Source organism: Grampus griseus (assembly GCF_964374135.1).
Source record: "Grampus griseus genome assembly, chromosome: 9".
Lineage (NCBI taxonomy): Eukaryota > Metazoa > Chordata > Mammalia > Artiodactyla > Delphinidae > Grampus > Grampus griseus.
The window spans coordinates 28,389,656-28,402,228 of record NC_139003.1 but is presented as its reverse complement, the minus strand read 5'-3'; the positions used below and the strand labels follow the sequence as shown (position 1 = coordinate 28,402,228).

The 12,573-nt window shown below is 36.1% G+C and overlaps 1 protein-coding gene across 6 annotated transcripts in view; it reads left to right on the top strand.

The window, feature by feature from the left end:
* PTPRZ1 (protein tyrosine phosphatase receptor type Z1) overlaps nucleotides 1–12,573 on the top strand; it is a 163,177-nt gene that overhangs the window by 81,961 nt on the left and 68,643 nt on the right. For all 6 annotated transcript variants that reach the window (XM_082661905.1, XM_082661906.1, XM_082661903.1 and 3 more), the window contains exons 3-6: nucleotides 5,159–5,338; nucleotides 7,486–7,637; nucleotides 10,917–11,012; nucleotides 11,491–11,557. In XM_082661905.1, coding sequence (XP_082518031.1) covers nucleotides 5,159–5,338; nucleotides 7,486–7,637; nucleotides 10,917–11,012; nucleotides 11,491–11,557 — 495 coding nt within the window. The remainder of the gene's footprint in view (nucleotides 1–5,158; nucleotides 5,339–7,485; nucleotides 7,638–10,916; nucleotides 11,013–11,490; nucleotides 11,558–12,573) is intronic.

Below are 12,573 nucleotides of genomic sequence, written 5' to 3'. Positions count from 1 at the left end.
TAACTTATGATAACCTTGAAAAGAAACAAATATTGGGATTTTAAAATCATATTTAAATGAAATTTCAGTGGACGTCTGCTGAATACCTTACACTGTATTATAATTATTTTATCCATTTTTCTGATATTAGAAGGTAAGACTCAACAGGAATCATGCAAAAAACAGAGAGGATGATTTTTTCCTTGACTTTCATTTTCATCATTTTCTCACTTTTTTCTTCAAATATTAAAAATCTTCATTGGTATTTTTTTTTTACTCATTCCTTCTTTATTTTAAACTTTAGTTTTCCTCAGTTGATATCTTTATGTTAGAGACTGGTGGAGTAATAAATACTTCCCTACACAGAATGGTTTTTAGAATGTGTTCCTATTTAGAAGGTGTGTAGTACAAAGATACTGAAGTGTAGGTAACTGTAGATATTTTATTGAAGTGTTTATTCATTCAGGAAATGTTTATTTAATCCTTAAGTGCCAGGTTCTAACAAAGGTTCTGGAATTACGATACAAATAAGAAACAGACATATTGTAGTTCAAATAAATACAAGGTACCTTAGCCATTCAGGCTGCTATAACAAAATACCATAGACTGGTGGCTTATAAACAACGGGAGTTTATTTGTAACAGTTCTGAAGACTGGAAGTCCAAGATCAAGGCACCAGCAGATTTTGTATCTAGTGAGGGCTGCTTCCTAGACCATTATTTTTTCACTGTAACCTCACATTTCAGAAGGGGCGAGGGATCTCTCTGGCATCTCTTTCATAAAGGCGTTAATCCTTTGTGTTAGTCAGAGCCCTTATGACCTAATCACCTCCTAAAGGCCCCACCACCAAATGGCATCACATTGGAGATTAGGATTCTAACATACGAATTTTGGAGGGACATAAACATTCAGTCCATTGCACAGGGATTATGTACAAATCAGATGAAGACAAATAGAAGATGCCAAGGGAAATGTCCGCTAATTATGCAGCCTCCCTCTCTCTGCTCATCCTGCATTCCTGCCAGCTCAACCTCTCTCATAAGGCAGCAGTAAGCTCCTCAGCCTTCCAAAGCCTCAGTGCCTCCCACTGGCCTCCCCAGGTATGTCTGATCACAGTCTGCCTTTCCATCTCCCTCTGTAGAAGTCCTCGGCATTCACTCTCCGCACTTTTCTGCCCCCATGAGTTTGCTCAGGCTCATCGCTCAACCAGACATGCTCTCAGTTCCCCTCTGCCTGTCAAGATTCTACCCATCCCTCAAGGCCTGCATTGTGTGCTTTGATATCCACGTTTACCTTCTTTCATCCCATCTACTCCTTCAGGCATTTGTCTACTTTTTCTTGAACACGCCCCCAACCTTCTGGGATGCAAGAATAAACAAGCAAACAAAGAAACTTGAGCCCATGCTCATCTCCTACAGAGCCTACGATCACTTTCCATTCTGCTTGGAATCAGGAGTGCACAGGATGTAAATACTGAATACATTCACTTGGTGTTCAAAGCCTATTTTCCAAGCATTTAATTTATTTCTACTATGTGCCAGACTTAGAGCTTGGCAATGAGACACAGATGCGATAGCTAAGGTGACAAACAGCATACAGTCTGTGAAGTGCTCCAACACAGGTGAGCACAGCAAATTTATTGGAGTGGTACTAGTTCAGGTGAGTCAATAAACGGATGAAAGAATGGATGAATACGTGAATGAATAATTTATTTTAATTCTCTAGAGCTGACATTTAGTACTCTGCAGTCCTCCTGATGGGTAAATCACCCTGATAATCTTCTGCTGCAACTACAATGCATATCCTAATTTCTTCCTTCACAACATTTGTTAATAACACTCAAGTGATACAATATAGTTCTAGTGAATTCTGTACACCTGCTTCCTTGGGTATGTCATCCTGGTTTTTATTATGACATGGACTGAGGTCTCCAACTGCAAAATTAAAAACATTAATTTGGGAATTTTAAAGGTAATGTTTAAGCATAAGGTTAACCTAATGGTTCATTATTAAAAACAGCTAAAGTATATTTAATGCTTCTTTGATTTATGTTTCATCCTTGTGTGCAATCTTAACACTTTATTAATTTACTTTCCCTGGGTCTCTACTTACGATGATTTGAGACATCCTCTTTTCAGAGTTCACTGCAAAAAGAACATCAAGGTCTTATTTTTTTGGACTTTTTCTGTTGTACAGCCTTTCACTAAAAAATTTCCTTTTGCCTGTTCTGGTTCTTCTATTTTGTCTGTTAATCACAGAAATTAAGGAGGCTCCCTGAACCTATGCCGTACTTGACATCACGATCTAGTAGGTATTTTAAACTGAGTCTACACTCATACACTTTAGAGATCCAGTGACTCAGGATCATTGTGCTGTACAAGGTCAGACAACATACAATTTGGGCACGAGATCTTTCTTTATATCCTTCAGCAGAAGTTTAGTGGGGACTACTCAATAAAATTGTCATATAACAAACAGTCAGATGTGATCTGCAGTTGAGTTTAGAAATATTTCTTCAGTCGGTCAGTTTTCATTCTTTCTTTTTTCTTGTTTTCATCCTATGTTAGACCCCTGTGAACTCAGTCTCATAAAATGAAAGACATCATCATTTTTTTGTCCGTTTCAGTCATTCAACAAATGTTTATTGAATACCTACTATGTGCCAGGCTTTTTTTCTAGACACTAGAGTGTGGGGGGTCATCTCGGAATCCTGCCTACCAGGTAGGTGGGGACCAAAATTGTGAAAGGGGCAAGAGAAGAAGCTGGAGACTAATTAGAAGGCGCTGGAGATGTCTAAGCCGTTGCTTCTCAAAATTTAACATGTGTGTGAATCTCCTGGGGATTGGGTTAAATTGTAGATTCCAATTTGGTAAGGCTACAGTGGAGGTCTGACACTCCTGACAATCTCCTAGGTGATGGTGTTGCTGCATGTGAAACAGCAACACTAACAGGCCAGCGATGACGGTGGCTTGGGCTAAGGGTGCTAACAGTTGAGATGAGAAATGATCTGATTAAAGACATATTTTGAAGGTAGACGCAAAAGGGCTTGCTGAGGAGGAAACAGAGGCACCAGGATGACTTCTGTGTTTAGGGGATGGCAGTGATTATAGGAGGCACTTGTAGGGCAGAAATCCAGTGTTCAGTTGTGGATATGCTCAGTTAGAATCCAAGTAGAGATGAGCACTAAATGCTGTGGACAAAACAGGTTATAACTCATATTCAGTGCTCTAGAGACTTAAAACTTTGTGTTTCTATGCACCACAACTATGAGACTCTTCCTAAGTGTGCTCAGAATTTATTGTACTGTTTGAAAAAATGTAAGCAATAAAAAGTGGTTTATTGATTCGTACTGCAGTTTCTTTCTCTGCTTCTCTTGCATTGACACTAGTAAAACAAGCAGTGTTTTCTTGTCCCCATGCCAGTGTTCTTTACAGTGAAATTAACGTATTATTACTCAAATTGTTAGAGCTGTTCCCAGAAGCCAAAATGTGCATCATTCTGCATATTTAAAGCATATTGTATTCAAGTGCTCTCTAAACAGCGAGCTAGATTTTAAAATAAAATAAGTTTTCAGCACCTATTATTGATTCTGGTGTATGCCTCACTAGGAGATGAATTACCAAAATTTCCCTGGCTATATAGGCAGTTTCACAGCGTGACTATTATTTCTTTCCTGGGTTAAATTATGCAAAATTAGCTTTATCACATTATGAGAGCTTGCATGTAAGTCGATCCTCACTGATTCCCTTATCACAAAAAGAAGATGGCATAGACTAGAGTTGTACGGAGTGTATGTTTTCTTATAATTTCTCTGAACATCAACCATGTGAAATCTTGGCCTTACCCATACTCATGTTCTGAAAGAAAAGCATTTGAAAGGATAGAAGCTGAAAACGGTGCGGCTACCTGCTCTTTCTTGGAATGGTGGCAGAAATGCTAGAGTTTAGCCAGAGAAGAGGTTGAGACTTGGACTCACAACATTGCATATATTTTAATAGATGAACATTAAATAAAACATACCCATTGTTAGCACTGCTTGGGTGCTTAGCTAAGTTAATGTCCAGTGAAATAGGTTATGAGAGATGGTTTGTGGTTTCAGGTAGTGGTGAAATAAAGGCAACATAGGGCAATTTGGGTTTAGAGGACTATTCATTCTGTGGGACAGATGAAAATTCACTTCACTGTAAGCAAAAATCTTTAGAGAAAGCCCTGTTTTATTTTTTCTATTGTTAAACCATAAAATCTGTTAGGCTTTATAACCAGGAAAAAAAAGGGGGAGAGGGGAAGGAAGGAGATATTTCAAGGAGAGCCTGTGATTACATTTTTATAAATAAGCCCTGAGCAGATGGAAATTAAACCAAATCGTTCAACGCAGGGATAAGAGAAAGTCTAAAGGGGCCTCCCCCCACCCCATCCCCGTGGAGAGTACTAAGGAAGTCAGAACTTAACTCCTCTCATCTGGACATGCTTCAATCTGGAACCCTGAGCTAGTACTAACTATCTGATAGGACAAGTAGGTTTTCTGTTGATTTGGAAGAGCGTGATGGCTAAACAAGGCCATTGTTGAACCCTGCACTTGTTCTATAAGCATCTTCTCATAGTGTATCATATTAAAACCCAGAATCTAAATCTAGGCATACAGTTGTTTCTCAGTATTGGAGAAGAATTGATTCCAGGATTCCCTCAGATACCAAAATCTGTGATGCTCAAGTCCTTTATATAAAATGGTGTAGTATTTGCATATAACCTGCATACATCCTCCCGTATTCTTCAGATTATCTCTAGATTATTTATAATACCTAATACAATGTAAATGCTATGTAAATAGTTGTATATACAATGTAAATGCTATGTAAATAGTTGTATATACAATGTAAATGCTATGTAAATAGTTGTATATACAATGTAAATGCTATGTAAATAGTTGCCAGTGCTATGGAGCATTCTGGAATTATTTTTACCAAGTGTGTTTGCTCTGAGATTAGTTGAATCTGCAGAAGTGAAACCTGTGAATACAGAGGTCCAACTGTAATTATTTCAAGAATTGGTTTAAAGATGTCCCAATTTTCCCTACTATTGTGTCTACTTTTATGTAACATATTAACTACTTTATAAATATAAAATTTAGCTTTTGCATGGTAATTTTAAAAACTAACTTCTTACTTTTTTTTCCCCCTAGGAGCATTGAATCAAAAAAATTGGGGAAAGAAATATCCAACATGTAATAGCCCCAAACAATCTCCTATCAATATTGATGAAGATCTTACACAAGTAAATGTGAATCTTAAGAAACTTAAATTTCAGGGTTGGGATAAAACATCTTTGGAAAACACATTCATTCATAACACTGGGAAAACAGGTAAAATATTTGCATTTTGTTTCTGACGTTAATATGTTTATCAGACCTAGAGTATGTTTAGGTTATTTTCCTTTTATTTTCCTTTGAATGATGTATTCTGAACCAGATAGAAACTATAGGTAGAAGAAGTCAAATAGGAAATTGGAAGTTTAGACCTTCTGAAAATGTGTACAAAAAATTAAATGACCAAAGTCATAATACCATGTTCTCCAGTAATATAACAATAAAGATGCCTCCACTGGAAGAGCTGTTAAAGATAATATAATATATAGCTATTGTAATTTAATAACCCCATCACTGGTTAATCACTTAGTCAATCAGGATTTCTTTTTCTTGGGCATTTTATTTGATCTTGTCTGCTCAGCCTTGTGCTGTGTTCAATATTTGGATGTGAAAAAAGCAATCTACTATAATTGAATTTTAAGAAATTACTAGCCCTTCTATTAGAAAGTTTAAAATTATATACCATCCTTAGGAAGCACTCTCTAAGTTTTTTCTCTTAGTATGCAAAATATAATACCATAAAAAATTCCAGTAAACAACAGATAGACAAAATAGTTTATAAAAGTGAACAGTATTGTTTTTCTGATCTTATAGGTTAAATGAAATCGTATGTATATCAGAAAGTTATGTAAAAACAAATATAGGAAAAAGATTAGAAAAAATATTCACTATAATAGTAGCTATATTGGTGTGGTTTTATCATTAGTGGTATTTTTCTCTGTTTTCCATATTTTGCTAATATAATTATTTTAATGTGGTAATTTAAAAGTCCCGTGAGGGTAGGAATTTTCAACATCAGTGCCTGATAAATAATAAGCATTCAGTAAGTATTTTTCTGAATGAATAATTTGAAAAATTATTACATGTTATAAGATATTATTAATTTAATACATAAAAGTATATTGTCCCAAATCTTGACATTTTAATTACCAGCTTTAAAGGATGTTACAAAGCAGTAAAGCATGTAATCTCTGCTTTATTTTTCTTAGTGGAATGTGGTAAAGCACTTGATCTTTAGAGCCACACTTTTTAGGTTCACTACTGGCCATTTAAAGCACAGTGTGGAACCTTGAGCAAGTTACTTAACCTCTCTGTGACTCAATTTCCTTATCTGTTAAATAGGGATTGTAATGGTATCTTCTTCCTAGGGTTGTGTGAGGATCAAATATTTAATACACGTAAAGTAGTGTAATGCATGGCATGTCGTAAGTGATAAATGTTGACCATTATTGTTATTGTGTTTGTTGCTATTGTTATTATTCATGAAAGTTTATATCTCTAGCTGGCTGGTGTCCACTGGGAAAAAAAGCACAGCCTAAAAGTTAAGAATTATGTTTTATTTGGCAGACTTTATACTGGCCAATGTGTTGGATTCTGTTCCTAATGCCAACAGTGGTTTCTGCTTGATAGAACAAAGACTATTTAAATCTGATTGAGAGACATTGAAATCTTGCATTAGGGTCTCCAGAGAATCATTAATCTCCAGATGACTCCTAAAATGCAGTCAGATAGTATCTGCTACGGAACTGAAATAGGAGAGTTTAAGATTCTGAGAGTTGCAACCGAGGCTTCAAACATGAGATGGCTTAAACCCCTTCAATAGGAATGGGTCTCCCGCCTTCCTTGCCACAGTCTAGGACAGAAGTTCTGAAGCTTGTTGAAGCCTGGAGTGATGCTTGGAGGCATAAGGAGATGGGACAAAAGCAGCAGCCTGTTAAAGAGTAGCAACAGGCTGACCTTGAGAAGGTTGGGGCTACCCCCAGGAAAAGACTTCCTCTTTCCACTCCTCTGTTCCTTCTCCCTTTAACTATCCCCTCACTACCCTCTGATGCGTTAGGGGAGCAGAGCTTTGGACACCAAACAAACAAATCTTGGAACACCAAACAGACAGGGCAGGTGGACTGCCTGTCTCCTGCTTTTAGTGCTGTATAGCAGTTAAGGTCTTAGGTTTATTTTACATTTGTGGCAATAGGATACATTAAGTATACTATGCAGAGTTACAAAGTTCAGCTTCCGAAATGGTAACTTTTTCTAAATTTATCAAATAAATGATTTTATTAATGTACTTTAATAGATGAAAATTTAGTTAAATTTGCAATTTTGATTCTCAGAAACTTAGATGCAATTTTATTGTTTTTTTTAAGTGGAAATTAATCTCACAAATGACTACCGTCTCAGTGGAGGAGTTTCAGAAACGGTGTTCAGAGCAAGCAAGATAACTTTTCACTGGGGAAAATGCAATATGTCATCTGATGGATCAGAACATAGTTTAGAAGGACAAAAATTTCCACTGGAGGTAAGTCAATGGTTCCACTAGTTACTATTTCATTTTCTAAATCATTGGGATTTTATTTAGCATATAATTTAATTCATTTGTAATCAACTTTATAATTTATACAGCTATATTTTGTTTCCTTAGTTAATATCTGCCTTCTTCACTAGCCTAAGCTCAATAAGATCCATATGTGATTTTCCACGTCCTGGTAATGCAGAGTGTCACATTATAGATGATCAATAAATACTGATGAGTGAATGAATGAAATTCTTTCCATAGCCCAGTAAAAACAGAAGGGGAAAATTTTATCAACCTACTGGAGAATCAAAAAGCTTCAACTTAAAATGAGAAAATTTTCAGATTTAAAATTGGCAAAATAAATATAATTATAATAAATAGTGTGTGTGCAGTGAAATATGTAAACACTTTCATACATGTCTGGAGAAAGTATAAATTGGTAGACTTTCTGGGAAGCAGTTCACTTGTTTTTATCAAGAACTTTAAATGTTTTATTCTCAATATTCACATTTCAATTTGTAGCAATTTAGTCTGAAGAATAATTAAGGACATAAAAATTTATGTGCAAAGACTTATTTACAATAATAAAAATTGAAACAAAAGGAAATGATTAAATACATTATGATAGATTATTATAGATCTTGTAAAAATCATGTTTTTCAACTATTTTTACACAGAAAAAGTTCATCATAAGTGCTTTTAAAAAGTGGAATGTAAAATAGTATACACAGTCTTTTTTTTTAATTAATTAAGTATTTAATTTTGGCTGCGTTGGGTCTTCCTTGCTGCGCGCGGGCCTTCTCTAGTTGCGGTGAGCGGGGGCTACTCTTCGTTTTGGTGCGCGGGCTTCTCATTGTGGTGGCTTCTCTTATTGTGGAGCACGGGCTCCAGGCGCAAGGGCTTCAGTAGTTGTGGCTTGTGGGCTCTAGAGCGCAGGCTCAGTAATTGTGGCGCACGGGCTTAGTAGCTCCGCGGCATGTGGGATCTTCCCCGACCAGGGCTTGAACCCGTATACACAGTATTATTATTCCAAATTTTGTAAAACATGAAACTAATTAGTGGCTGAGAGTACAGTCTGAGTCAAATGGACGAGGCTTGAATACTGGCTTCACCGTCTAGTTAGTAGCTATATGACATGACATTGTAAAAATTATTTAATTTCCCTAAGCTTCTGTTTCTGTTCCGTGAAACTGACATAATAGTAGTAGCACATCTCTGTAAAGTTATTATGAGGATTAAATGAAAGATTGAATTATTGCTATTGTAAAAATAATTGAAGGAAACCAAGAAAACATTAATAGTGATTTTCTCTGGGTGATGGCATTATAGGTGCCTTTTCTTTTCTCCTTTAAAGTTGCCATATTTTCAATATTACCTGTAATAAATCTGTATTACTTTTATAATCCAAAATAGTTATTGATAATAAAAATAAGATAAATTAGTTATTTCATAAAGGATTAAAATATTTTAATGTGGAGAAGCACATTCAAGTTTATGACTTATAACTTTTTAAATATCCTTAAAGAAAAGCATATTTATCAAATTTGGTTTGTTAAAAATACGAAAGTCAACCCATTAAACACATAACATTCTCACTTCCGAGAGTTTAGCTCTCTCACAATACTACTTAGAACAATGGTGAAAATCAAGAAAAATTCTAACAATAACAAAAGCTGTGATTCGGCAAAGTAAATTATACAGAATCTGTGTACTAAACCTCACGTATTTTTCTTATTTAAAAGCCCCTCAAGTCGTCTCTCAGAGATGTCATTTGTTTGTTGTTTGCTTTTTATTTTATTTTTAAAAACATTCATGGTTTTAATTTTATTTATTTATTTTATTTATTTTTATTTTTTTGGCCGCGCCACGTGGCTTAGCGGGATCTTGGTTCCCTGACCAGGGATTGAACCTGGGCCCACAGCAGTGAAAGCCCAGAATCCTAACCACTGGACCACCAGGGAATTCCATCTTGTTTGTTTTTCAAAACACTCTTCACGTAATTGTGCAAGCAGGGAAACTGGGGGGTATGCGTGACCTGCTCTTTCTTTCCGGCCTCTCACATCCTATAATCAGCGCCTCAGTCCTGCCCCTAAATGATGTGGGAGGTCAGAAAAAGGTTCAAACCACCTTTGTCTCTTACTTGAGTATCTAAGTCCCTACAGCTAGTTTCTCTCCAGTCTTAATCCCTTCTGCTCTCCCCCCTTCTCCCCAGCCCTGCCCCCTTCCCATCAGGGACTTCTATTGCCCTCCAGCCCAAACTGCTGGGACTGCCTGTGTGGCCCCTGCCTACTTCTCCAGCCTCATATCTCTCTTCTCCTCTCACGTGTGCTCAACTGAACTTCTAACAAACTACTTTCCATTTCCCACACTTCTCATACTTTCTCGCCTGTAGGCCTTTTCCTAGCCGGTCCCTCTGACCTGAACACACATTCATCTCTTCTGCTTTTTCCTCTGTCAACTTGAAAGCCACTCATGCTTCAGGGGTCAACTTGGAAATCCTCTCTCTGAAAAGGTTTTGGTGACCACCCAAGGCGGGAGCCACTGCCTTCCTCTGCTTCACACCTGCTATTTCTCTGATCCATAGCCCTAACTGCACATTAATCTTTTCAGAGGCTTTCTGCTCTTCCCTTAATTATATGTCTAAACTACCTGAGTTATCAAATTTCCAAGCCCACGACCCTAGGAGCACCAGCTTGTAAGTGAGAGTGGAGGCTGTTATAGATAGATGTGTGGACTGAAGTAGAAATGAACAAGGGATAGCCTCGCACCAGGGGGGAGAGACTTAAAATAAGGAATTTATGACTCCTTTGGTATTTTTTAGGTAGAAGCAGAGAGTTCTTGAGAGTTTCACTGTTAGTAGAGCACAATACAATAATGTCCAAAACTGGTAGCTCAGACCATCAAGAAAGGCATGTCCATTCAGGAAAGAATGAAACCATATTTGAAAGAATTCCATCAAAATAGTGAAAATAACATTTGATAATTTATTACATTTGATAATTGCTCTAGTAAATTATTCAGTGTCCCCTGATAAGCACAAAGTGGTCATTTCAGTTCTAGATCTGTCCAACTTCTTATTTCTTTCTTCATTGAAGGATAAGTGATAGTTGTGTATACATGTAATTGATAAAGTATTTTGAAAATTCACAAAATATAGAATTATATAGTTTATAGAATTTTTCAAATAGAATTTAATGAACTGATAAATCATTTTATTGTCTTTTTGCTGACTTTTTTGTGAAGTCTTTGTATGTAATAAAGCCATCTTTGTTACTTTTATAGATGCAAATCTACTGCTTTGATGCGGACCGATTTTCAAGTTTTGAGGAAGCCATTAAAGGAAAAGGGAAGTTAAGAGCTTTATCCATTTTATTTGAGGTAATCATTATACAGAGATTTAGCACTAACTTTTCAATCATGGGGAATTTCAAAACACACTTTTTTACAAATAGAAGGGCTTATAAGTGGAATGATAACTGGTGATTATTTTCAAAGAGAACAACCTCTTGGCTGGTATGTTTAAAAGGGGACTCTTGTATTTGTCAATTGGATATGTCACTTCCAGCTGGAGCAAATCTGTGCACTCGTACACTACAAGATTTGCTTATTCGCAAAGCATCAGCATGATACAGCAGTAACTGTGAATCGTAACATTTTAAAATGTCCTTTTCTTCATGGAAAATTTGAAAATTATCTGGTTTTTGTTTGGTTTATTCTTAACTTGCTGTGAAAAAAAAGTGTGCATTTAGGACATTACTTTTGAATACTTAAAATAGAATTTACTAATCTTTACATTTTATTGAATAATTAGTCAAATATTTTATGCAACTTTTAGAACATCATTCTTCTTTCACAGGTTGGAATAGAAGAAAATTTGGATTACAAAGCAATTATTGATGGAGTTGAGAGTGTTAGTCGTTTCGGTAAGCTATTTGGAGAAATCTCTTTCTTCCAGATTTACTGGAATGCATATGAATTTTTACAATGTTTTTACAATGTTATAAAAATCACTTGTTCCAAGGAAGAAGGGCAGACATTTGTAAAGAGGAGCAATCTGTCACATCTTACACTTGACGGTTTATACACTTCTCACTAAAGAACAATTCATCAGAAATTTTTGTCACATAAAATCATAAAACGTTAATGTAAGTAGGAAGTTGGAAGTTTTCTAATTCTTTTATTGAAAATAATCTAATCACATTATGCATTTAAACGTATTTTTATTCTGTCTCTGCATTGTACATCTGTAAAAGACTCTATAATCTGAAACCAGTTAATTTTATAAAAATTATATTTTAAAGTGAAAAGGGAATTGTTACTCAAGTTCAAATGTATTCCCTGGTGGTTTCCTTGATAAGTCCTTGCTTTACCAATATGATGATATAAGATTTTTGGAAGGTGAATGCCCACATAGAACAAGGTTCACTATACTTTTATACTGTTCTGCCTGCTATCTCACGGATCTTGTAATTGGTCACAGCAAATGCTTTTGACAACATTGGCAAGAGACAGCAAACCTGTTGTTGTTGTTGTTTTATTTTTATTAAGCGGAGTATTAATGTTGTCCTGAGTTATCAATAAAGGAGGAGTATTCCTCTCCGGGAAGCTGCAAAATGTGAAATCAGAAACACAACTCACATAGATCCTTTTCCTGAAAGCAGAAATCTGGCCTAGGGTTGATTCATCTTTGTCAATTATATGTGAGAACTTGAATTGACCAAACTCTTCAGAAGTCAGGCATATGTGAGCTCCTGCAGTGCAGCTTGCTTTCTTTTTTTTTTGAAAGGTGCAATCAAACGGCATAAAGCTGTTAGTTATCTCCCTCCATCCACCTAGATTGCAGAATTCAACATTGAATGCCATAAGCCACACTTAATTTTTCCCTCATTTAGTCAGAAAGTGGAGTCTTGGCAGACTGCAAGAAAGCAGCTAGTTTGAA